Here is a 27,020-nt window from a genome sequence, read left to right on the forward strand (position 1 = left end):
GAGTGTCTTAGTCTGAATAAGAGCAGAAAGTCCAGTGTCCCTGGTGGGTGAGAGGCCTTTCTAAGCCCATAATGTAGGTATTCTCCCAAGGGCTTAGAAAGAATATGAAGTAGTGAAAAGGACAGAAATAGACTTTTATTTCTAGGCTTTATTTTTTTTCTTTGGTGACTTTGACCATAGAAGATAGTGCTTTGAAACCAAAAACCTTTTTGTTTTGTGAATCATATAGTTAGTCCTACTGATAGTTATCATTTGTCAAATGTTTATTGAGCACAAAGCTATGAGGAGGGCTCCTAGGACTTTGCTTCCAGCAGAGAAGGTAAGATGGGCACAAAGAACTGCAAGAGAATATTGCTGTAGAATTCAGAGGGACCTTGCCAGCCATGTAGTTCATTTTAAAATGAGAAGATAGGCTTAGACCAGTAAAACAGGCCATATGTCTCTGGTCATTGTTACCCATAAGCCAAAAAGCTCCACTACCCAAGACAGATAGGGTGGAAACTATTCAGTGGAGAGGAATGACCTTCAAATCTGACCCACAGGGCTCATGGCTTTAAACTCTTGTTTTATGCTCTGGCTTCTCTAGGTTCTTTTTCTGCTTTTTGGTCCAGATCTGTGATTTTATTACTGTCAGAAATCCCTGACTTGGAAACTTCCCTTCACAACTGCAGTTCTGCAGCTTAGCTGGACCTCAAACTTCAAGTTGCCTTGAAGTCTTCAAGTTCCTTCTTGAGCACAGAGAAGTAAATGATTTGCCCACAGTCATAGTTAGTATGTGTCAGACACAGGATTTGAACCTAAATCATTCTGACCCTAAAACTGACAATGTTTTAAATAGACTTCTTTTTCTGTTATTATTAGATTGGTAATGACTGCATAAGCTATAACTGGATTCATCTATACATATCATTATCCTTTTCTCATTAAAAATGCTTAATTCAGCATAGAACTAATAGAAGTCTCTTACCTTTTCTAAAATCTTAAGAATTCGAATAAGAAAATAAAACTATGTTATTCACAATATGTAGCAAGAGAATATACAATCTTCTAAAATTCCTGTATTTGTCTTCGTCTGTGGATGATTTATTTGTGTCCTTATGTTTTAAGTTCTATGATTCTTTGAATTAGGGATAAAAGTATTCAAATTATACTACTCTCGTGAAGATCACTGATTCCCATACTTGGACAGTGTTCTATGATGGACATTTTATATATATAGTATGTTAAAATTCAAATATTTTATAGTTTAGTAATGTTCTTTTGAGTTTACCTATTGGATCTTTACTCTTTGACATCTCTGGAAACATATCCTCATTTGGTCTCATGGAATAATACTTTCTTTAACTGATGAAGCTTAGTAGAATATGTGTGTTTTGTTTTCCAGCAATATCCTGACTATTATGCAATAATTAAGGAGCCCATTGATCTTAAGACTATTGCTCAGAAGATACAGGTATGAAGAAGTCTATATGTACTATAATTCCGAGTAGATCTGCCAGGAGACTTGTGGGGAATTTGAGGGAAGGCGTATATAATCCCTTAAAAACATACTAAAAAACAAATATTTCTGTAGTATTTGACATCTGTAACATAAACAGATAAGGCAATGTTAACTGGTTATAGCTTTTGAGAAGGCTGTATCTATTTTCTTCCTCTCCAGAAAATAGGACTTTTTCTTTGGCAGAACAAATGCTGCTTTTTGACCAAAGACAAAATCTAGCACAATCATTTCTGACTTAGAAAATTGATTTCTAATATTTCCATATAGTTGGTTAATCTTTAGTAATAAGATCAATTACTTATAAATTATTTGGGAGCACAAAATTTTTCACGGTATTTTAAAATACTGCTCAACTTACTATGTCATTAACACAATCAATGCCTGATCTTGAGAAGAATGCAATCTCTCTATTCATAATTATCCTGGATTTCTAATATGTATCTCAGAGGATGATGGCTGTTTTCCATGACCTTGTAAAATTGGCCCATACTAGGGGCAGCTAGATGATTCAATGGATAGAGTGTCGGCCCTGGAGTCAGGAGAACCTGAATTCAAATCCAGCCTCAGACACTTAATACTTTCTAGCTTGTGACCCTGGGCAAGTTATTTAACCTCAATTGCCTCAGCAAAACAAAATAAAATAAAATAAAAAAAGAATTGGCTTATCCCTTGAAGTGTAAAATTTAATTAATCACATGTATTCCCAGACCTGTATTTTTTTGAATCCTACATCCATTTTCTCATCAAGTCCTGATGTTTCATCCTTCTAAACTATCTTAAATTTGCTATTTCTGTCATCATATTAATCTACACTCTTTCATCTAACACCTGAATTATTTCATATCTTCCTAACTCTAGATTCTTTACAATCCATCGTACATGCTGCTGGGCTGATCTTTCTAAAACATACCTGTCATGCTTCTATTCAAAAATCAAGAGTAACTCTCTGGTATGATGAAAAAAAATGGAGTCAGAAGACTTAGATTTAGGTCTTAGCTTTGCTATTTAGTAGCTTATGGTCTTAGTGAATCATTGAGCCTCTCTAAGCCTCAATTTCTTCCTCTGTAAATTTGGAAATAAAAAAATAATTTTACTATTTGCCACCAAAAAAGTAGTTATGAGGACTAAATGAGTATATACAGTATTTGTTAGTCATAAAGTGCTGTACAGATATAAATTTTAGTATTGTTATTATTCCAATTAATACCTGATCCACAGTAGCCCTTCTCAAGTGCTTCATTATGGCATGGAGAACTGAGATGCCAAAGGCTTTCTTAGGTGAAGCACAAATTCTTGGTACAGAGCTGGAAAAATCTCAATTATACACATGAAGAAAAAATAAGTGTCTTCTTGTCCATGAGCCAGTCTACTTAATCATGACTCTATTCAATTTTTGATTCCCCAGATGATCTGGGGTTGGCTTTTTGTTTGTTTGTTTTGCCTTAGTTATTCAGGAAACCCATTGACCAAGATGTAAAGGTCTAGGAGAACTGGGGCAGTCTTTTTGGCTTTTCTTGTAGCTCTAGTATGGCCTCAATTTATTATCTCTTTATCACCTTTTTTTGTCATTACACAGCCTGAGTGATCTCTTGTCTCTAGAAAATATCATCTATTTCTATCTTGGCTTATTAGTGTCTTCCCATTTTCTTATTTCTTGCCTTTCTGACAAAACAACCAATTTGCGTGTTGCTTCATATCGTCTAAAAATTAAGTCACCAAGGCAGCTAGATGGTGCAATTGGTAGAGCACCAGCCCTGAAGTTAGGAGGACCCGAGTTCAAATGTGGCCTCAGACACCTAACACTTCCTAGCTGTGTGACTCTGCACAACTCACTTAACCCCAATTGCTTCAACAAAAAAGCCAAACAAATAAACAAACCAAAAAAAAAAAAAAAAAACCTAAATCACTTTTTGCTTTCAATAATTAAAAACTTACTTAATTGCCAACAGTAATAAGATTAAAAAGAGATTAAATGATTGCATCTTTAACCTGTTATTTGAATGTTTTTTCCTTTAAAGGTTTGAGCTTCCATTGAAGTTTTAAAATATATAGCTAACTTAATTGATTTTAAAATTCTTAATAATTTTGTTTAATAGTTGTTGCCTGTTTTGTTGTTTCTCATAGAATGGGAGTTATAAAAGTATCCATGCAATGGCAAAGGATATAGATCTCCTAGCTAAAAATGCCAAAACCTACAATGAACCTGGGTCCCAAGTATTCAAGGTTAGTTTCTAATTGGTGACTCGGATTGGTGGGGGTCTTTTTTATTTCTGATTTTCTGATCATCTACATAGATGCATATGAATGCTATTTGTATATAAATGTGTATGATTACAGATATCTATGTATACATATGTGTATATACTATACTTATATACCAATATAAACCATACTATGTTTATTTGCCCTCTGTTTCTCTGAAAGTGATTAGTTTCCTCAGGTTCAAATCTTTCCATATTTTTCTAACTTTATCAACTCATCATTTTTTACAACACAGTAATATTCCAACTCTATACTGCCTAGTTATTTTAGATAATATTGATTAATATCACTAACATATGGTATAATTTTCCTATTTTTCTCTTTTGATTAAATATGTTTTAGCTTTAACTTTGAGATCACGATTATTACCCCTGTTGTTTTACATAATACATTCTATTCCTGATTTTTATTTTTTGTTTGTGGATATTTCTTATTTCCAATCTCTTCTAACACTTTCACTTCTACCTGCTACAGTGACCACCTATTACTTAAACTAGACTTATTTTTAGAATTTTATTTGCTACTGTAGCTAATAGAAATTTCATGTTCTTATATGACTTTAATTATCTTCTTTTAAGAAAAGTTTTATTGTACCATTTCCCATTTACCTCCCTCCAAACCAGACCTTCCCTTGTGATATGGAAAAACAAAAACATCTAAGTGAGAGGTAATATTTAATTATTTGGACCTGAAATCAGGAAGACTGAATTCAAATCCAACCTATAGATACTAGTTGTGTGACTCTAATCAGATCACTTAACCCATCTCAGTTTCTTCATTTGTTAAATGGGGATAACTTACCAAGGTTGTTGTGAAAATAAATTGAGATAATTTTTAAGTGGTTTGTAAGCTTAAAACCATATAAATGCTGCCTATTAAGCAACAATAGTGTCTTAGTGACCCTCCACATCACTGCCTTGAATGAAGAAGTTGACTTCAATTTTCATAATTTAATTGTAAGACAAGGAAAAATATTTTGTGTCTAAAATGAGTTGTTAGAACTACACACCTCTCAGATTGACTAAGATGACAGGAAAAGATAATGACAAATGTTGGAGGGCATGTGGGAAGACTGGGACACTGATACATTATTGGTGGAACTATAAATGGACCCAGCCATTCTGAAGAGCAGTTTGGAACTATGCTCAAAAAGTTATCAAACTGCACTTACCCTTTGAACCAGCACTGTTTCTATTGGGCCTGCATCCCAAAGAGATCTTAAAGAAGGGAAATGTGCAAGAACATTTGTAGCAGCCCTTTTTGTAGTGGCTAGAAACTGGAAACTGAGTAGATGCTCATCTGAGTTGGAGAATGGCTGAAAAAATTATGACATGTGAATGTTATAGAATATTATTGTTCGGTAAGAAATGATCCGCAGGATGATTTCAAAGAGGCCTGGAGAGGCCTTACATGAATTGATGCTAAGTGAAGTGAGCAGAACCAGGAGATCATTATATATGGCAACAGCAAGATTATACATGATCAATTTTGATGGACATGGCTCTTTTCAACAATGAGATGACTGATGCCAGTTCTAATGGTCTTGTGATGCAGAGAGCCATCTATACCCAGAGACAGAACAGGAACTGAGTATGATCACAACATAGTATTTTTACTTCTTTTGTTGTGGTTTGCTTTAATTTTTTTTCTTCCTCCTTTTTCTTCCTTTTTCTTGTGCAGCAAGATAATTATATAAATATGTATGCCTATATTCAATTTACATATACTTTTACCATATTTAACATATATCGGATTATTTGCCATCTAGGGGAAAGGGGGAAGGAAATTGGAACACAAGATTTTGCAAGAGTCAATGTTGAAAAATTATCCTTGGCTAGATTTTGAAAATAAAAAGCTTCAATTAAAAAGAAATTTAAAAAAAATTTAAATCAGTTGTTAGTTTGGATTTTAGATTTTGAAGCTAATAGATTGTAATTGGTCTTAAGCCTGCTGACACTTATAAACTCCAAATGGAAAAGCCCCATAAGTTTCCAATTATCGCTCATTGCATTAGCTTGCTTTTCTTTCCATTTATCATCAGTGCTTTACTTTTTATTTAATTTGACAAACTTTTAGTGACAGATTGAGGAAAGTATATGTAGCTTTGTGGGGGTTTGAAGGTATCAGGTGCCTTATAAAAACAATGAGGAATATTAGTTTGAGTATGGTTTGTAAGGTGGTTTTTCATGTAGCATGTGCTATAGAAAAAGGAATGAGATTTTATTTTACTTTTTAAAAATTGTATTTACTTATTGAAGCAAATAATTTTTATTTTAACAGGATGCAAATTCAATTAAAAAAATATTTCATTTGAAAAAGGCAGAAATTGAACATGTTGAAATGGCCAAGTCAAGCCTTCGAATAAGGTGAGTAAAAAAGTTTTTCCTTGGTACATGGGGTTTAATTGAGTCTTAGGTTTTTATAATCTGGTATGTTTACCTTTCAGGAAAAATAATTCTTAAAAAAAAAAAACCCATAGTAGTCAGATTTCATTTCATAATTGTAAAATTAATCATGGGATTTGGATGGAGTTCCACATAACTTTCCCACAGTCCCTTCTTCTGTGGAGACATTATTATAATTTCAATTAGAGTTCTACCTTTGACACTCAGTATCTTTCCAGTGACACTTTCCATTGTTCTATATTTCTATCACCATCTCTTTACAATCTCTTTTGGGGGGGAGGCGAAACTACTAGCAAAAACATTGCCAGTTTGTATTATTAACTCATTCCTGTTAAAACAAGTCTATGAAGGTATGAGGAGAGAATTCACTCTGACTCAGCTGTTCACTAGTTTGGTATACTTAAATGACCAACTCTGTTTCTTCATCTAAAATTAGAAAGTTGAAATAGATTGTTTTGAAGGGCCTTTCTCATTCTATGTTCTGGTTTCTCATCTGCCCACCTTGATTCTTGTCACTGACTTCTTGTTTGCTGAGTGTCATGATTTCTTTATTGTATCACTTGGGACTTGGGCCTCTCAGTTGTCTCATTTCTGAACAGGACTCCATCCAATTTGGCTGCAGCCAAGCTGACAGGTTCTTCACAGGGTAAGGGCAGCCTTAGTGAAGAGAGAAATCCTACCAGCAAATATTATCGGTAAGAGAAATAATTGAGCATTGCACATTGGTTGCAAAATCTCAATAGCTTTGCCTGATACTATTTTGAAGTAGAATCATTGCTGCTGTTAGAACTTTTTGAGAATACATATGTAACTTCTTTTTTAAAGTATATATAACACTAAATAGAAATAACTGACAGCAACAAGGAAATTGCATGCTGTATAATTGTGACCAGTCTTGGCTGTATGGAAACATTAAAATATTACAACTTCTTCATTGTGGAGGTTGGCAAATTGGTATATGGAATGTTATGTGTACTGTTAAACATTTTCAACATGTTGGTTTGATTTGCTGTATTATTTTTTATTTTTTAAATCCTAATTATAAAGGATGTCTAACTGAGTAGGAGAGGGGTAAAAATACATATTTTTTAAAATTATATATAAAAGCAAAATCATTGTTAATCCTTCCATGGCTTAAATTACTGACTTCTCAGAAAACATTGACATATCATGATTAGAATATTCCAAATTTAGACTCTTCAGTTAGGATTTTTATGATAAATGCCTTAAGACTTTTAGTTACTCTCCTTCATTGATGTTATTATTATTATTCTATTGTCTTAGTTGTAAACTGATTCTATAACTTTAGTTGATTATTTTTTGGCAGAGATTCTGGAGTCGTTTTACCATTTCTTTCTCCACCTCATTCTACAGATGAGAATTCTGAGGCAAACAGGGTTAAGTGACTTGCTTAGGGTCACACAGCTAGTAAATATCTGAGGCCAGGCCTCAGGAAGTTGCATCTTCCTGGCTCTAGTCTTGGCACTCTATCCACTGTGCCACCTAGCTGCCCTTCAGTGATACTACAGAGCTGAAATTTGTTGGCTTTCACATAGTAGCAAGTTATTACTATGCACTACAGGTATCTGTGGAAAAAATTTATTATATACTATATAATTTTATTTTTTTACAGTCGTTTATACTATAGGTTTTTTTATAGTCCTTTATACTGTCGATAAGGATATTTCTCTAATACCCTCATTTCAATCAAAAAAATTGCTGTTTGTGAAAATGACAAGGCTTTTTAAAAAGCATATTGTTTACAAGTTTAATAGGATAAACAGAAGATAACAGTTTCAAATTCTTTGCATCCTAATTCCTAATTTTTCTTAATGAGTTAAGTATTGAGCACTTACTATGTTCCTGTGGGGAATATAAGTACAAAAAAAAAAAAAAAAAAAAGGAACAATTCTCATTCACAGTAACCTTATATTTTAATAGGAAAACAAATACATAATAAAATATTTACAGTATAAATATAATTTTCAAATAAAAACATTTACAAAGTAATTCAGTCTAAATTAGTTTAGGAGAGAAGGTGCTAGCATTTGGGGGGATTGGGAAATGCTGCATGCAAATCAAAGATGAACTTTTAAAAACATACTTTTTACATACCTAACTGTGTGAAGAAGGAATGAAAACCTTAAAGCTTTAAGACCCATACTTGAACAGTATCTTAAAGGAAGAGAAAGACTTTGTTCCTTCTTGTTATTGATATATTCTCTGGATCAGCATGATTTAACATTGATAAATGCATGTCTCTTTGGTTATTTTCTCAAGCATTAATGATTTTGTTCTGTTTCAGAGGGTTTTTTTTTTAACTTGGTCTCAACCTGTTATTTGATTATTATGAGAAATTCCCAGTGGGGAACTCCATGCAGATTTGCAGCTGTTCTCTACATATACTCTTAGAGAATTGCCTTAAGCACTAAGCTGTTAAGTGACTTGTCCAGTTCTAATGTTAATACATGTCAGTCAAAGGACTTAAACCCAAGCCTTCCTGCCTATGAGTTCAGCCCTCTATTCATTACACCATGATACCTTTTTAAACTGTTTCTTTTGAATTGGGGGGGGGGGGGGGGGGAAGAAAAGAAAAAACCTGATGGTTAAGAGAAAAAAAAAATTTCTAAGAAGCCACTAAGAGCTAGTCAGTAACCAAAAGAGATCTAATGATAAAATATAATCTCCCAAAATACAGTGATTTGCATTCATTTAAAGGAAATAAACTTTAAGATAATGTGCACACTTAGATTAATAAGATCCCAGAGGAATGGCCATTTTACCCAGTGACTAATTACGATACACTTATAGCCAGGTTCTTTTTGTTCTGAAACTTTGAAGTGTTACCATCTTGTACTAGAAAGAAGACAGTTGGCAAGTTTGTATGACCTGAAGGTTCTTCCAAGCCCCTTCTTTTCTTTATTGTCAATGATTTCTATTACCAGTACCTAATCAGAATAATATCCATGCTAAAAAATTGTATATCTTCTCAGCTTTGATTGCAGTTCTTACATTTTGTCCTTTTTCAGTCATGTTCGACTCTTCATGATCCCATTTGGGTTTTACTTGACAAAGTTGCTGGAGTGGTTTGTCATGTCCCTCTCCAGCTCATTTTACAGATGAGAAAATTAAGTGACTTGCCCAGAGTCATACAGCTAATAAGTGTTTGAGGCCAGATTTGAACTCAGGAAGAGGAATCTTCCTAACTCCAGGCCCAGCACTCTATCCATTGTGCTGCCTTGTTCAACAGTTTTAGATGATACATGCTAAAAAATACAAAGATAAGCTCAAGTGGCAGTTAGGCAGAGAATTTCTATATAGGTAGGTGTATGTATGTATTTATATATGCATTTATATGTATATGTATAATTTTTTTTCTTGAGTGATTTCTTTTTTTGAATTATGGAGTTAAATTTCCCTAACTTTTTCTTCTGTCTTCATTTTTCATTTTTATTTGCAGTAATAAAAGAGCTGTCCAAGGAGGTCGCTTATCAGCAATAACTATGGCACTCCAGTATGGCTCAGAAAGTGATGAGGATGCCGCTTTAGCTGGTAGGAATTGAATACTGAACAAATCTAATCTTTTTTTCTTTTCTTTTTCTTTCTTTTTTTTTTTTTTAAAGAAATCTTGCTGAATGAATGAAATGATCCCAATTTGCTTTAAGTGCTTTGTGGTTTTTCTCTGTGTGCTTATGATTTTGTTAAAAGTTTTAGAAATAGAATATTTGATTAAATTTTTAATAACTGCTATGATTAGTAAAGGTAGCACAAGTTTATGTTTTATTTTGGTTTGAAACTTTTAGCTGGATAAAAACAAAAAAAATTCCACTACCATAAATCCTCATTTAGAAAGCATAGTGACCAGTTGGATTGAGTAAATCTCAGAAGCAGTCCGATTCTCATAGAGAAATTCACATCATGTTGGAAACTCTAGTAGTTAGTTATATTTTCATTGTAATATCATTTTCTCTTGACTGCTAAATTGTAGTGTAACTTAGATACAAATCTAAAGCATTATTGCCTGACATTGCCTAGAATCAGCATACCTTAAATTGCCAGTGTCCTTTAAAGAAACCTAATTAGAGGAATAAAACTTAACATAGTGGGGTAACTTTTAAACAGAACAGCTGTACAAATATGTCTCATTGTCTGACAGTTTTACTTTTAAATTCAGTTTAAAAATTTTTAAATATGTACTGCTGATATTTGTATTTGTAATTCAGTTCAAGAGATATTGAAATTCAGAGTTAAATAGCTTGCTGAATTTAGCGTCCAACAATCTGGAATCACATTCTGATTGTCAAATACGCCTAAGGTGATTGCAGGCAGGCCATTCCACTTCTTTGGGCTTCAGATTCCTCATCTGAATTTGGGACTTAATGTTTTCTGTACTCTCTTCCTGCTCCCTGTCTCTGATCCTCGGATTTCCTTAAGATATTGTTTTAGGTGCTAGGAATATAAAAGGTGACATAAGGTCTAGTTCCTATCCTTAAGAAGTTTACAGTCTACCAATGGAGAATGAGACACATATATAAATATTTGTATAATCTAGCAAATGCAAAAGGATCATATAATTTAAAGCTTTTGACATCTTAGAGATCATCTATCTGAACCCTCTAATTATAGAGAAGAAGATATCTCTGGGGCTTAGTTGTAAGATTTGCCCAAAGTTACCCTCTTGTGAGTTTCAGAACCAAGACTTAAACTTCAGTTTTCTTAGAGAGGAATATGAGAGATTCAGCATTTATCTGTTGTACATTGAAGAGTATTTGCTGACAAAGAACTTAGGGCCAAAGCATGTGACTTTACCTCTCTTTACCTCATCTTGCCTATTCTGTAAAATGAATGAGTTGAACTGGATAATCATTTTTTAAGACCTAAATCCTACCTATGATTCAAGAAAAGAGAGACTACTACAAACAAATGATCTAATATACCTGTTAATTCTAATTTAAAAAATTTTAAGATCTACCTGAACAGATTTCCCAAATTGCATCCATTTCACTGTTTCACTTTGTAGTCCCAAAGACTGATTCCCTCCAGTGAAAGAGATCACATGGCTGCTCATTCAGCCTTGTCTACCTCCTCTTGTAAAGGCTCCTAGGCACTTCATTCAATGGTGTCTTCTCTTAACATTTTTCCTCACATGGTACATCTGTCATTTAGCCCTACCTCTCTCTACCTGACCAGCCGATTGCTTTTTCCACTCATACATTTCTCTACTGGTGTCCTTGACTCTTCTTAAGGCACATTTCATTATTTACAATATATTATAAGCTGCTCACATTCACTATTCACTTCTCCATTAATCTTTGAATGATTCTCAGCCTTATTTCTTTGGAGACCATATCACATTACCTAGAACAGCATTAAATCACTACTGTGTTTCCCCGATAATAAGACACTGTCTTATTATTAATTTTTTTTTTGGGACAGAAAAACCACCAGAGGGCTTATTTTCAGGGGAGGGCTTATTTTAATGAACATTGACAGCAATTTTAATAAACAGGTAAATGTGAACAAAAAAAGTACCTTTGTTCAATAATGATCATGTCATCTTCTTCAACAACATCGTCATAAGTGTCCATACCCTGAATTCCATCCTGGATGTCTTACGCCTCTATTTCCTTCAGAAGAAGTGGACCCAATCTGTCATGTCCAGCAATATAGCTCTCTTTAAATGAACATGTTTGTCCAGGTAACCTGCTCGCAGTGCCTTGGCGACACAGCTGTCAGTAATTTTATCCCATGACTTCTTCACCCAAGTCATGACTTCTTGCAGACAGGGCTTCACAAAGTTTCCACACTGATTTCTTTCCGTTCTATTTTCAATGTAGTCATTGACTTCCATGCGCAAATGGTCCTTGAATGGCTTGTTTATTGCAATATCAAGGATCTGGAGATAGGCAGTCATTCCTGCAGGAATCATTACTTGATCTATTCTTCTCTCTGCAAGGAAGTTCTTCATTTCTTTAGCGCAGTGAGTGCTGGCTGAGTTCTTCTTTTATCCTCCACCATGCCCCCTCACCCCCGCTTACATACCGGGTTTTTATGTTGTCCTGCCTCAGCTCTCCTCCGTGGCACTGCTCTCAATGGCGCCAGCAAGCAAATCACTGGGGAAGAACAGGATGACGCGCTCACTGCTGCAGCTCTGATTGGATGCAGCTCAGAGCTCTGCGTGCATTTCACCCGGGGAGGTGGGGGAGGGATGGTGCATACAGAGGGTACCATAATGTAGCATGTAGCGCAGGGGATCACCTTCACTACAGTAGCAATCTCAATAGGGCTTATTTTAGAGGAATCTTACACAGTAAGGGGAAGGCTTATTTTCAGGATAGGTCTTATTACCGGGGAAACACAGTAGAATAATATTGTTATTAAGAAGATTGAACTTTCTTTTAGGAAGAAATTTGGGAGTATTAAAAGAATTGTGTCATGAAATCTAGCCCATTCTCTTCCTGCTACTATTCAATTCCATCCCCAGCTCATTGGTAATATTTATCCAGCATATCTGTACTGACGTGTGAGAACCAGCCACAGGTTCTCTCTCCAAACAATAGGTATTCTTTATTTATTTTGCTCTTCCTACATAGATTTTTAGTCCAAACTTTTGGGTTATTATGGATCTCATTTAGAAGACTGCAATATTATGGGACTTGAAGCTTCTAGAATAAGATCATTCACAAAAAAAGAATATTTAAAAGACATTAGCATCTGTATACAATCTCTCATTTGAACTCTGTTCTGGCATCCCTCACAATGGTGGCAAACACTTGATGGGTATATATCTCCCTATTTTATACTTTGCTAAGCATGTAATAGCTTCTTAATAAATGTTGGTTGACTTAACTGATTGAGAAAATGTTTGAACTAGTGACCTCTTTTGAAGAACTATGTATTCATTCTTATTACCATCCATATAATGGATTATTTGAGAGTGGACTACAGAAATTAGAAATTTTCTTTCATGATCTTTGTATATTGATATTGTTATTGCTGAGCTTAATTCCATTTCCTGATGGAAGCAAGATCTTTTGTTCTGGCCTAATAACTGTTTAAAAAATGACAATTATAATGAAAAAAATAATTATAATTTTACAGAGCTGATAAATCAGCAAGTTCAGAAACTGAAAAGCTATTTCCAGTGTAGAATGGTACTTTGGATTAATTTGAGAAGTGATGCAGTTCATTCTTAGGATCAATTGAGGCAACAATAAGATGGAATAGATGACTTAAGACAGATTCCATGTCTTGAATTGAGTCTTTAAAATACAGTTTTGTATTTTTGCTGGAATTTCAAATTTATAGAGTATGATATTCTGTTCAAAACAAGCATCTTGGCTCCTCCTCTTACACCTGTTACTAGCATGGACACTAAAATCTGCTCTTGCTTATTTTGTAGGTTATCGGAATTCTTTTACTTTATTTTATTTGTACAACAAATCCATTATAATATATGGATATGAATTGTGTGAAGAGAGCACATAAGAGCATACTGTGTATAATAAAAATTGTGCTTCTGGCTTCCATGAGTGACATACATCAATAGTACCTAGCCCTCATTGTCAGAAAATTTCAAGTATATTTGCATTAATGTCTTCAGCAATATGCTTCCTTTTAAGTCAAGAGTTCATATTACTGTTGCTAGGTAGCTTTCCATTACCTCTAATCTGTTTACTTTCCTACATGGAAGGAAAATACTTGTAACTTATAAGAACTTTCTCATTATTAGGACATTATATAGACAGAGGACACAGGTGTGAGTTGAATGTGAAGGGATAATATCCAAAAAATAAACAAATGTAAGAGATGAAAGAGAAATATACTGCAAGAAAGGAGAAGGAAGAGGTGGACATTCATAAATTATCTGCCATAAAAGAGGCAAGAAAAAGCTTTAAAGTGGAGGAGGAGGAGAGTAGGGAGACTCACTCTCATCAGAATTGCCTCAAAGAGCCAGTGACTCATTGGGTCTAGAAATCTATCTTACCCTGCAGCAAAGTAGGAGGGTAAGGGAATATAAGAAGAGAGAAGGGTAATAGAAGAGAGGGCATATTGGAGGAGTGAGTTGTCTGAAGCAAAATACTTGAGGAGGGACAAGGTGAAAAGAGAGAGTGAAAGAAAAAAAAATTGGGGAAAGCTTAGCAGTAGTAATTATGAAAAGAATTTTGAAGCAAGTTTCTCCAATAAAAATTTCATTTCTCAAACATAAGGAAATGAGTCATTTTTTTTTAAAAGCCATTATCCAGTTGATAAATGATCAAAAGATATGAACAGTTTTCAGATGAAAAATCAAACTATTTATAGACATATAGACATATAAACTCACTATTCATTAGAGAAATGCAAATTAAAACAATTCTGAGGCAATACTTCATACCTGTTAGATTGACTAATAGGCCAGAAAAGAAAAATGACAGATATTGAAGGAAATATGGGAGAAATAAGACATTAATGCATTGTTGACAGAATTGTGAACTGATTCGGTCATTTTGTAAAACAAATTGGAACTATACCCAAAGGGCTTTAAAACCATGCATCTTTCTTAACAGTACCACTACTCAGCATGTATTCCCCAAAAGATTTTTAAAAAAGGAAAAGGATCTATATGTACAAAAGCAGTTATAGCAGTTCTTTTCTCAAGACAAAGGATTTGACATTGAGAAGGTCTCCATCAATTGGGGAATAGCTTAATAAACTGGTATGTGATTATGATGGAATACTATTGAGCGCATGCAAAATGACATGTACTGTATGCAAAATAACAATATTGTCACATGTAAATGTAACTCCTGCTAATGACTGCTATTCTCAGCAATACAGTAATCTAAGACAACTCTAAAGGATTTTTGATGAAAAATGCTATTCATCCCCACAAAAAAGAATTGAGTGTGTCTGGATACAGTTTGAAGCTTGCTTTTTTAAAATTTAATTTTATTGAGGGCAGTTTTTTCTGAGTAGGGGGAATCTGGTTTTTTAAAACAACATAATTTATGGAAATATTTGCATAACTTCACCTGTGTTTTCTCAATGAGAGGGGATTGAAGAGGGAAGAAGGGAGAGAATTTAGAACTCAACATTTTAAAAAGAAATGTTTTAAAATTTTTCACATGTAACTGAGGGAAAAATAAAATATTAAATAAGTAATCAAAAAAAAAAAAAAAAGCCATTTCCCATCCTGTCTCTGGGCCTTTGCATTAACCATCCCTCCTGCTTGGAATGCCCTCCTTCTTTCTCCCTGCCTCTTGGAATCCCTCCCTTCCAGGCTCATTCCAAATAGGGACAGCACTTCCAGCCTTTCCTGATTCCCCTTCTGCCTCTCCCACCCCATCTAACCTGTGACTGTGCTGTTCTCTGCCTATGCACGGAGACACTTTGTCCCTCTAAGTTATAAGGAGGAGTAAAAACTGCTTGACTTGTGTCTCAGCAACCTCCAAGTCAGGTGCGCTGCTTGGCTGGCACTGTGACCTTCACAAATGCTCCTGAGCTGACAGTGCTGTCAACCTGCGAGGCCTCCCAAATAGGTTCGTGCCAGGCTGTGTCGGACGTAAAAACCTGCATGTGGTCCTGGGAAGCCATTGGGATCTGTTGGTCAGGTGACACAATGACTGTGCGCTAAGAAAAGGGTGCTATGGGGGATGGCAGAGAGGAACAAGAGGCCACAAGATGGTTCTGAGGCTCTTTCAGGAGTCCAGGAGGAGATTCTGTGTTCTCGTTCCCTAAGCCATCCCCTTCTGATTGCTTACATAACTATTACCCTCGTTCACTTGTGAAAATGGAGAAAAGATGCACATGAGAGGTGAAGATAAAAGGGAGAAGATTTGGCCGTGGAATGTAAGGGATGAGAGAGAGCAAGGAGGTGAGGGCGATACTAAACAGGTAAACCAGGCCAACTGAAATTATGGTCTCTCCTTGACAGAAATAGGAAAATTTGGGAGAGGGATAGGTGGTAAGGCCTCGAGCAAAATGTCTGTTGGACATTCCGTGTCCTTTGAGTAGTATATGATAATCTCTAGAGCTCAAGTATGAGGGGGTGGATAGAATGATCTATAGAAATGAGGAAAAAAAAAAAGAGGAAATGACAAAGGACAGAATTGGGGGACAACCACAGTTAGCCAATAGGATATGGATGATGAATCGGCAAAGAAGGCTGAAAAGGAGTGGTCAAATAGGAGAAGAAACAATAGAAAGAGCTGTCACAGAGAGCAGAGAGTATCCAGGAAAACAGGGTGGTCAGCAGCAGAGAGGAAAGCCATCACAATTGGCAAGCAAGATTTGGAGAGGATAGTTTCAGTAGAATGAAGTGAGAAATCTGATTGCAAACAATTTAGAAGAGTGAGAGGCAAGGAAGTCAAGACAACAAGCATAGACAGCTTTCTGTAGAAATATGGTTTTGAAGGGAAGAGATCTTAAGTCAGCCAAAAAAAAAAAAAAAATCCAGCAGGAGAAGAGGTTGCTTATAGTAGAAGGCCCAAGATTAATGCATTAAATCAGAGATACATATCAGAAAGGGAAGATTCCTCAGGTAGATTAATACCAATAAAAACTGACATCAAGTAGACAAACTATAAAAAGTACCCAAAATACAGCAATCCAAGAACATCAAATGAAGGAGCAAGAGAGACTTAACAGGATATGGTTGATTATATATATTTCTAGTATTTGTGACCTTGACTATTAGTTCTTTGGGAAACTGTATAAATCATTTTATTACCCACACTATTAAGCATTCCTGGTGTTATCAGCAGTTATAATGAGAGTTAGTATTTGAAATCAATTTCTCTTTAAGAATACATACCTTAGTTATTCAGATTAATAAAGTACTTTTAAGGGATTTTGTAAAATTTCATTTTTCAAAAAACTCATAAAAGTCCTTTTTTTGTCTTTCTAGCTGCTCGTTACGAAGAGGGGGAGTCAGAAGCAGAAAGTATTACTTCCTTTATGGATGTTTCCAATCCCCTGTATCAGCTATACGACACTGTTAGAAGTTGTCGGAATAACCAGGGACAACTAATAGCAGAACCTTTTTTCCATTTGCCTTCGAAGAAAAAATACCCTGATTATTATCAGCAAATCAAAATGCCCATTTCATTGCAGCAGATAAGGTAAGAGAACAATCTTTTTTCTGAGTATTTCTTGGTTATTTCCAAGTGAGTGCATTTAATTGAGTTTGAACCTTTGTGGTTGTGTTTTTCTAGGGAGGAGTTAAGAAGTTAAATATATTTGGTTTTAGGGTATGTGAAAGTTTCTCAATGAAATATTTTTACCATTTTATTTCCATAAGAGAAATGTAGTCTGTCAAATAACAGCTGTCATTTTTAGCACAGTTTTTAACTCATTGTAGTACAAGTAAAGATTACTTCTGGTGATTTAATTGGTCCAGTGACAGCGCAGAAAAATAAATAATTAAAAGGTAAATGTCCATGCTCTTTGGTTCAGCAGTGTCTTTACTGAGTCTATCCCAAAGTAAAAAAGAGAAAAAGATCATATGTGCAAAAATGTTTGTAGCAACCCTTTTTATTGTGACAAGGAACTAGAAACTGAGAGGTTCAGTTGAATCATGGCTGATCAGTTGGAGAATGTTAATGGTATGGAATATTATTATTCTATAAGAAACATTTGATCAGCAGGATGATTTCAAAAAAACCTGAAAAGATAAACTGATGCTGAGTATTATGGCACGATCAACTCTGATAGACTTGGCTCTTTTCAACAATGAGATGATTCAGGCCAGTTCCAGTGGATTTGCGATGGAGAGAGCCATCCACACTCACATAGAAGACTGTGGGGACTGAATATAAATCACAGCATAGTATTTTCACTTTTTTTGTTGTTATTTGCTTGTGTGTTGTTGTTGTTTTTTTTTTTTTTTTTCACTTTTTGATCTGACTTCTTGTGCAGCATGGTGAATATGGAAATGTATTTAGAAAAACTGCACACATTAAACCTTGTATGCTGTCTATAGAAGAGGTGGGAGGGAAAGGAGAAAAATTTAGAACACAGGGTTTTGCAAAGGTGAATGTTGAAAACTATGTGTGTTTGGAAAAATAAAAGACTACTAAAGAAGCATAAATAAAAATATTTTTCATATAGCATTGGATTTGGAATAAGAAGGACTTAGATTTAAATCTCAGCTCCACTGGCACCTTGGCTAGGTTACATAACTTTTCTAAGCCTCTTTCATCATTTGTAAAATGGAAATGATAATATTAGCATCACCTAATCTCACAGTGTTTTCCTTTTGATTCCTAATTTTTTTGCATTTAATAATATTTTTTCCCAATTACATATAAAGATGGTTTTCAACATTCATTTTTATAAGACTTTGAGTTCCAGGCTTTCTTTCCTTCCTTCCTTTGACCTTCCCCAAGACAGCAAGTAATCTGATATAGGCTATACATGTACAATCAGGTTAAACATATTTCCATATTAGTCTTGTTGTTAAAAAAGAATCGGAATAAAAAGAAAACACCATGAAAAACAAAAAACAAATTTTTAAAAAAGCCTCACAATACTTTTTACACCAAATGGTATCATGGATGGAAAGTTTCTTATAAATAGTAAAGCACTAAATAATCATCAAAGTGAAAAAAAAGTCACTGTCAACAATCGTGGAACTGACCAAACTGCAAAAATCAACTTCCTTCTCTAATCATCAATACCTTATGACTGTATCTGTGTTCATGAAATATTCTGGATATTAAGCTATATATGTATAAACCATCTTCAGAAATTAACTGTTTCCCATTTACCTAATAGTTGTATTTCTCAAAACCATATTTGAGACAGTTTCTGTTTAACTTCCATTTTTCATTTAGGTTTAAGGTACTGAATATTTGGCAAATCAGAATTCTTACTATATGTCAATTCTTATTTTAAAAATATTTTATGTCAAAACAAAAGAATGCATCACTCAGGTAAAATATTGCCTTAATTCATACCATCAAAGTCTGGGACTGTCACTTGGGGAAGTCAAATCTTGCAGTGTTCATCGGGGTTAAATAGAATGGCTTTTCTAAAACAAATCAAATAGACAGGAACTTTACATGAGCCCACTAGGACAAACATCCAGTCTTCCAGAAACTAAAATGTAACAATTCTTCAGATAGCTAGATTCTAGAAATCTGTTAAGTAACATTATTACTGGAAGTTTTTTTTTCCTTTATAACTTGTCTTTCTTCAGCAATTCTATACTTTTGGTATTTTCTTTGAAAGCAAGTCTTTTTGAGATACTGTGCAGAAATGATGCTATAATCACTGTACTTGGCATCCTTTTAAAATGAAACGAAAATACAGGCACCTACTGTTAATGAGGGAAATGCCTTAGAAACCTCTAAACTACTCCTGTGTGGACCTTCCCTGCCAAAAAAAAAAAAAAAAAAAGATAATGACAAGGAAACCCTGAGACAAATTACCTTTTAATTGACTTTTTTGTTCTTCACAAGAATTAATCTTCTATAGCCCGTTTTATTTAAATATTCTAACTAGTTTAACTTGAAATAACACAAGTTTAGCTGTTCAACCGTAATTCCTTGTTGCCTCACGTAGAAAATCTTTACAAATTTATTAACTGCTCTAAAATTTGCAAAGTTTTTTTCATTCTTTCATGTGAATTTCATGACTCTGTGAGGTAGTACCACTGGTTTTATTCTCTCCATTTTACGGAAATTCAAATCAGTCAACAGAATTGTATTTAAGTACCTCTTGTGTATCAGACCCTATGCTTGGCTCTGAGCGTAGAAATGCAAAGGAGACAACTCAAGAGTCACAGGGATTCTATATTCTAACTAGGGAGTATCAGGAGCTGAATGTGAATCCATGTCTTCTACACTACAATTATATAGAGAGATACTGTGTCAGAAAATTTTCTTTTTCGTACATATTTTTTCTGGTCTTGTTTAGGGATCATTTAGAACTTGAGTTTTATTTTTTAAATGTTTCTTTGCTGCATCTCATAAGATTTAGATGTTCCAGGTTGGGGCTGGGGTGCTGGGTGAAAGACAGAATCTCAGAATTAGCAGGGGCCTTTGGGGTCGACCAGTTCAAACTACCATCCAATTTCAGAATGCCTCATCCATTGTAGCAGGTATGGTATATGGTAAGCAGTGCTGCCCCCCTCAGTGTGGTCCTCACCCAAGTTCCCTCATGTGTGCTGGGGCATTAGGGAGATAGGAGAGAGTCCTAAATCCTTCTCTGGTAGCTTCCTAGGGGGCCTCAACCCAAGAATCATCTCTAAGAAATCCCTGTTTCTTATCCTCCTAGCTTTTCCCCTATCCCCCAGTGGGGCGAAAACAATCTTGTAACAAATATGCATGTCAAGCTAAAAAAATTCCTGCATTGGCCATATCCAAAAAAGTCAATTTACATTCACCCTGAGCCCAATCACCTCTTTGAGGAGGTGGGTATCATATTTCATCATTTCTTTGGAATTATAATTGTTCATTGTATTATTAAGTTTTTACAATTTTCAAATTTGTTTTTGCAGTGTTGTTTTATAAATTGCCTTTGGGGTTTGATTCATTTCACTCAGTGCTACTTCATATAAATCATCTCAGGTTCCCCTGAAACTATCCTTTTCATCATTTTTTTAAAGCACAAATACTACACCATTGCATTTATATACCAGAATTTGTTTAGCCCTTTTCTAGTTGATAGGCAGTTCTTTGCCACCTTAAAAAGGGCTACTATGATTATTTTTATACATACAGCTTTTCTTCTTTCTTTGATTCTTTGTAGTAATGGTATTTTGGGATAAATGCATAGCTTAAAAGCTTTTTGTATTTTCTTAGTTCTTTCCAGAATGGGTAGAATATTTTACAACTTCTCCAGCATTTATTATTTTCCTTTTTTTGTCAAATTTGCCAACCAAATGGGTGTGAGATAGAAACTCAGAGTTGCTTTAATTTATATTTCTTCTGTTATTAGTGATTTCAAGATTTTCATATGGCTTGTTAATATCTTGGATTTCTTCTGAAAACGGTCTGTTAATATCCTTTGGCCACATATCAGTGGGGGAACCACTGAAATAATATTCTGATGTTCAATTTAGATCTAATATTCATCTTTGTAAAATAATATGATATTTTCTTTCTGCTACTTTGATTGTCTTATTAAAATTAACACGTGTATTTCAGTCAGGAGAATTTAGAAATCTGACCTTTGTGTATATGTATGCACACATACATATGCGTATGTAATTTAAACCAGAATTTCTGTGTGATTTTAGGACAAAGTTAAGTTACAATCACAGCATGTCAGAGCTATAAAAGACCTTAAAATTATGTAACCCATTTTCCTTCACTTACAGATAACAAACTGAGGTCCAGATAGAAAAAATAATTTGTCCAACCCTCATAGCTAGGAAATGGGAGAACTGGCCTTCTAATTCCAAATTCTTTCCCCTACTGTGTCATATTCCCTTTCATAGTACAGTGTACCTAGAGCCATTCATGGTATTGTTGATGCTGTCATTTAAAAAAGAAACAGAAGTCTGAATTCCAAGTATAATAAAATATGGATGGAATGTCATACTTTGGTCCACTCATCCAACAAAAACTTATTAGCTTCTTAAATACTCGAAGATGTTTATCCTGAAGAATAGAGGAGGAAGTTGATAACTAAGATTACGAAAACATCATTGCACATATATTGATTAAATACCCCAGGTTGACATCAAAAGAAAATTCATTACCCCTGGAATTCTCTTCCAAGGTCCCTGCATGTACTTTAATTTATACTAGAACATGAAATTCCTTCTTGGAAGTGTTTGTATCAGTGTAACAATTGGACATGCTCCTATAGTTCAGAACTCTCTTAAATTAGTTCTAATCCTCAAAAAAGGGTGTCACCCACCAGAAAGGGAAATAGGGTAGCTTTGTCTCTTAGGGGATCAATTCTAGTTTTCTAATGGGTATTATTTCCAAAATGCCACAAATCAGTGAAAAAGCATTTAATATTTACTAAATACTTATTATATTCCAGGAATTGTGTTAAGCACTAGAGATACAAATACAAAAACAAGAGTCTTTGCCCTCAAAAATTTCAGATTCTAATAGGAAAACACAACAGAAAAAAAGGAGTTTGGGGGTCAAGGAGGAATATTTTCTTCTCGATCAGGATGGTGAATGAATTCAGGGCAATTGGTGACCTGTACATTGCAGGAATGGTAATGTTGATCTGGTTTCTTTGTTCCAAAGAAAGAGATAGAAAGGGGTGGAGGGAGTAGGCAGGCAGTTCTATGTGATGGACTATCAGGAGAGCTTGGCTCCAGGATGGGGGCTGGAAGGACCCAAGTCAGAGATTGAGAAGGTCCTTAACGTACTTGGCTAAGAGAGCTAAAAGTGAACTTAGAGCTCATCTTGGCCCCCATCCCCCTTTGTCGTACAGCTGTAGAAGTAGATCTGGAGAAATTAAGTGATTTGCCTGGGGTCACAGATAATCAGTAATAACAGAACAAGGATTTAAATTTCATTCTTCTGAGTCCATATCTTAGACTTTTGTTAGGAATTTGAGTTAAATTTTCAGAAAGGATGTTTCCCAGTTACTGACCTCCATGAGTCAACATTCAAGTTGTATGTCTTCTTTCACAGAACCAAGCTAAAGAACCAAGAATATGAAACTTTAGATCATTTGGAGTGTGATCTGAATTTAATGTTTGAAAATGCCAAACGTTATAATGTTCCTAATTCAGCCATCTACAAACGAGTTCTAAAAATGCAGCAAGTTATGCAGGTAGGTCAAAATAATATTTGAGTGAGTTTGTGTTACATTCAATGGAAATATTTTTTTCAAAGATGTGCCTTTGCTTTCTTGAAGATTTGAATTATAGGAGACTCCAAGTTACTTGACTTTATTCCTCTTATACACAAGTCCAATTGTCCATCTTCTTTTAGTCAGCAATGTAATCTCAAGGACCAGTGATATTACAGACAGGGTTGTGCTTACTTGGTTGCCAGGCACTCTTTTTACATGTTGATATTTAGAAAGCCCTCCTTTGACAAGCCCCCCCCAAAAAAAAACAGCTCATGTGTTGGTTCCCTGCTACTTGAAATTTCCCACCTTTAAAATGTTGTGCTTTTAACTTAATACCCTATCTTGGTTTTGTTATTAATATCTATCCCTTTTTAAAATACAGAAACCTGATTAGGCATCTCTACTGTGTTGTAAATTAGTTTATAAATTAAAATTGTCTTAGCAGGAGATTAGAGAGAACATGACAACACAGAAAGGCAAAATGGGACAAAACAATTGGAATAAAAAAGAAGGTTGCAGGCACAAAAAATAAACTTTTCCTACCTTATAGTTTTATTTTTTCCATAGGGCTTTGACATCTTGGAGAATCTTGGAGAAGTAATAGACAAAGTCCACATCAGGCTAACCAAATATAATCCAAACTCCTAAACTTGGCATTTCTGGCCCTCTAAAACTCTAATTTAGTTTTCCTACTTTATCTCAGAGTGTTATCCTAAAATATCTTATGTTCCAGTCAAATCAGACTATTTGTTATTCCCCCAACATCATCCACATTTTAATGTCTGTCTTTGTATCTTAGAACATATTCTCATTTCTTGAAATTATCTCCATATTTGAAGACCCAGTTTAGATATTAGCTCCTCCATGAAATGTTCCAGCTATAAGGCTGCATTCATAGCACAACAGTTACAATAGAAAACACACAAAAATGTAGTATGCATCTACAGTAAAGATGTGTCAAATTTAGAGAAGATATGCTCTCTTTTGTCAGGGTCCTGCAGCCTCCAAATGCAAGTTTCCCTGTGGAACTGTAAGTTCCTTGAGGGCAGGAATCATGTTTTATTTTGTCTTTCAGCACCTAATGTAATGTTTCACACTCAGTGGGTACTCAATAAATGGTTAATGAATAAAAGAATTTTATGTGGATAACAGTATTTACAAAGGCCACTACAGATTTTGTGAACTCATTATTTGCTGTTAAGTACTATGTTCTGTGAACCTGCTAGGTAAGGGCTTCTGCTCTATTTGGCAGAAGAGCTTTAAAAATTCATGTGTTGCTTGAAAAGTAGATCTTCTTTCAGCTCTCTCTTCAAACTTCCATTGTTTTCAGCTAGACTGCCCCACAGAAATAAAAGGCACTCAGAATTTTTTAAAGTTGCATGAAGAGAGCACCATGTAATATGGCCACCAGAAGAAGGAAGCATTGGCATCTTAGGTCTCATTTGTTAAAACTTTGAAGAGGCTAGTTCAGGTATTTTATAGTCCTAAATACTGTTGGCTAGAATTGACTCCTTAAATATCTAGGTCCTTTTTTGACCTGTTCTTTTTGTCTGGCTGACTTTCATTAAATTGTGGTTGTTGAGACTTTTTAATGATGCTTTAATATTCATGCATTTTATGTGTAGTTGTATCTTTCTGTGTGAATCTGATCTCTGCAGCTCTTTATTATTCATGTATTCCAAGAGCATTTAGTAGAGTGAGCCTGACTCCTGGGATTTGCTCTCTTTCAGGCAAAGAAGAAGGAGCTTGCTAGGAGAGACGACATTGAGGACGGTGACAGTATGATCTCTTCAGCCACTTCTGATACTGGGAGTGCCAAAAGAAAAAGGTATTTTTCTCTTGGCTCTAACTCTCTTCCTTTCATTTGTTTAGCTTGTCTTTTGGCTTGAGGAAGGAAAATATTTTACTGAATGTAAATTGCATAATTCTCCACTTAGATTCTTTAATAACTTGTCAAGTCAAAATATCAGTTTTAAATTGGACAACTCGTGTTGCTTTTTAAAGCACTAACATACTTTACTGGTTCTTAGTAGGTTGTACCACAGTGACAAAATATTTTTAGCTTTCCTTTTCATATTTGCAACAACAACCAAAAAAAAGTTTTAGAAAGTGAGAAGAATCAAAAGTAGTTCTTTCAAGATTTAAAATCCTATCCTTATAAAGACTTTAGCAGTTTAATACTAATTTAAATTAGTAAAGAATACCTGGGTTATTTTCAATAAAGTAAGTTTTTATTTTTCCTTATTCTGTTCTTTTTAAGATGTCAAATCACAGAATACTAAATCATGTCTTCATGCATTTCATGAAATCATTAACACAGAAAATCTGTGCTGTTTTCTTTAACCTTAGCCTGCCTGCCTGCCTTCCTTTGAGGAGGTTTCTGGAAAAGGTGTGTTAGTCGTAAAACTTCCAGCAGCTCTACCCCTCTGGCTCTGTTGTCTTAGAACATTTCTATGGAGCTTCTCAGATTGGTTCTGATACTGTGAGATGCTTTTTCTTGCCAACCTCTACTGTCTTAAACTCTTCTACACAGTAAGCCCTACAGTTAGTAGGATAATTGATGATACCAAACCAAATAAAAAGAATAAAATATAGTTAATCACAGGGTCCAACTGAGTGAAGTGGAAGAGGTAAATTAGTAATTGCTTATATAGCTTTCTACATATACTTCTTTAACAAAGGATACAGGATTAAATCTATTCAATTGTTTAAAAATGAGAAACTGCTTAATATATCTGTTCCTTCTTAAACATTTGGGGGAAAGGGGGAAATTTGCTTTGAAAAGACATTTATTTTGATAGACTCCCGTAGCTTTAATAAGTCAGTGTGGCCTGAAATGATAATCACCATTTTTGGCCTATGAATTCCAACTTTGTAAGTTCTTAATTGCTTGTATGAGGGGGAAGGATGGAAAAATGTGAAACAAAATCAGAAACATTAAATAAAAAATGTTTTTGAGTGCCATTTATATTACATCACTATCTGTGTTTTCTAATTCAGTCAGCCATCAGAGATACTTTTCAGGCACAGAAAATAATGAAAGCAATAAATTGAAATACAATTTGCTATCATTATTTTAAAAAAAAAAAAAATTTAACTTCCAAAACCAGTTCAATTCAGTATAGAATCACATAAACAAAAAGTGTTGTTGGCTTGAAGTTTACAGGATTCATTCCTACAAATTAAATCAAACAAATTTCCACCATTAAACCACCTATAAAAGAAAATCAAATAGTGTGCTTTTGGGATAATGATTCTAGTTCTGAAGAAAAGTTTTTGTCATTATTCAGGGTTCTCAGGAAATGACGTATACAATAAATGGACAAATAAAAATAAGAGAATACAACAAATATAGATTATACCCTGGATCAGTAAAAAGCATATGCTATTGCCTAGAAATTCAAAGGTAAAACGGAACTTGAATGAGTGTGAGGAAGTAAATATTTGTGAGATAAGCTAGGCCTTCTTAGGGAGAGAGGGAGAAGTATATTAGGAAAATAGACTATTTGGGGAAGCTTGATTGCCTTATCTTGTGTTCTTCCACAAAGTATAAAGTAAATATGCTCACTTAACTAGGTTAGTATCAAACTTTGCTATAGAAATCACAGAGTTTCCCCTGACTAGTAAAAGTTGTCCGAATGCTTCCAAACCTGAGGATTAATTTTTTTTTTAAATAATAGCTTTTTATTTTCAAAATACATGCAAAGGTAGTCTTCAACATTCAACATTCACTTGCAAAACCTTGTGCTCTGGATTTTTCTCCCTTCCTTCCCTCCATCCTTCTCCCCTAGACAAGTAATCCAATAGGATTAATGTTTAATATGTGATTTTATGCCTGCCTTATCACTTCATTCATGCCAGAGTACGAGTGCAGTTGCATGCCTTGATCCTCATAAAAGTAAAGCTCCTCTTTTCCTTCCCCAAAATACCAATGATAAAGCTTGATTTTTGATTTGAAGGGTTTCTAAATATCCCTGTCATCTTTAACCTGTGGTGAGGAAGAGTTACTTGCCTTTTTCTCAGCCACATTTAGTTTATATATTTGTCTCTGATGTTTGCTTGTTTCTTTCCACATGTAAAATGTTTGTTTCTGCTTTCCCAGG

The 27,020-nt window shown here is 34.6% G+C and overlaps 1 protein-coding gene across 1 annotated transcript in view; it reads left to right on the forward strand.

Annotated features, from left to right (window-relative positions):
* PBRM1 (polybromo 1) overlaps window positions 1-27,020 on the forward strand; it is a 125,346-nt gene that overhangs the window by 26,134 nt on the left and 72,192 nt on the right. Inside the window, exons 7-14 of the mRNA XM_051985010.1 lie at window positions 1,385-1,453; window positions 3,626-3,724; window positions 6,044-6,129; window positions 6,768-6,863; window positions 9,629-9,720; window positions 17,057-17,270; window positions 22,755-22,896; window positions 24,648-24,745. Coding sequence (XP_051840970.1) covers window positions 1,385-1,453; window positions 3,626-3,724; window positions 6,044-6,129; window positions 6,768-6,863; window positions 9,629-9,720; window positions 17,057-17,270; window positions 22,755-22,896; window positions 24,648-24,745 — 896 coding nt within the window. The remainder of the gene's footprint in view (window positions 1-1,384; window positions 1,454-3,625; window positions 3,725-6,043; window positions 6,130-6,767; window positions 6,864-9,628; window positions 9,721-17,056; window positions 17,271-22,754; window positions 22,897-24,647; window positions 24,746-27,020) is intronic.

The sequence above is a fragment of the Antechinus flavipes genome, chromosome 1, assembly GCF_016432865.1.
Source record: "Antechinus flavipes isolate AdamAnt ecotype Samford, QLD, Australia chromosome 1, AdamAnt_v2, whole genome shotgun sequence".
Lineage (NCBI taxonomy): Eukaryota > Metazoa > Chordata > Mammalia > Dasyuromorphia > Dasyuridae > Antechinus > Antechinus flavipes.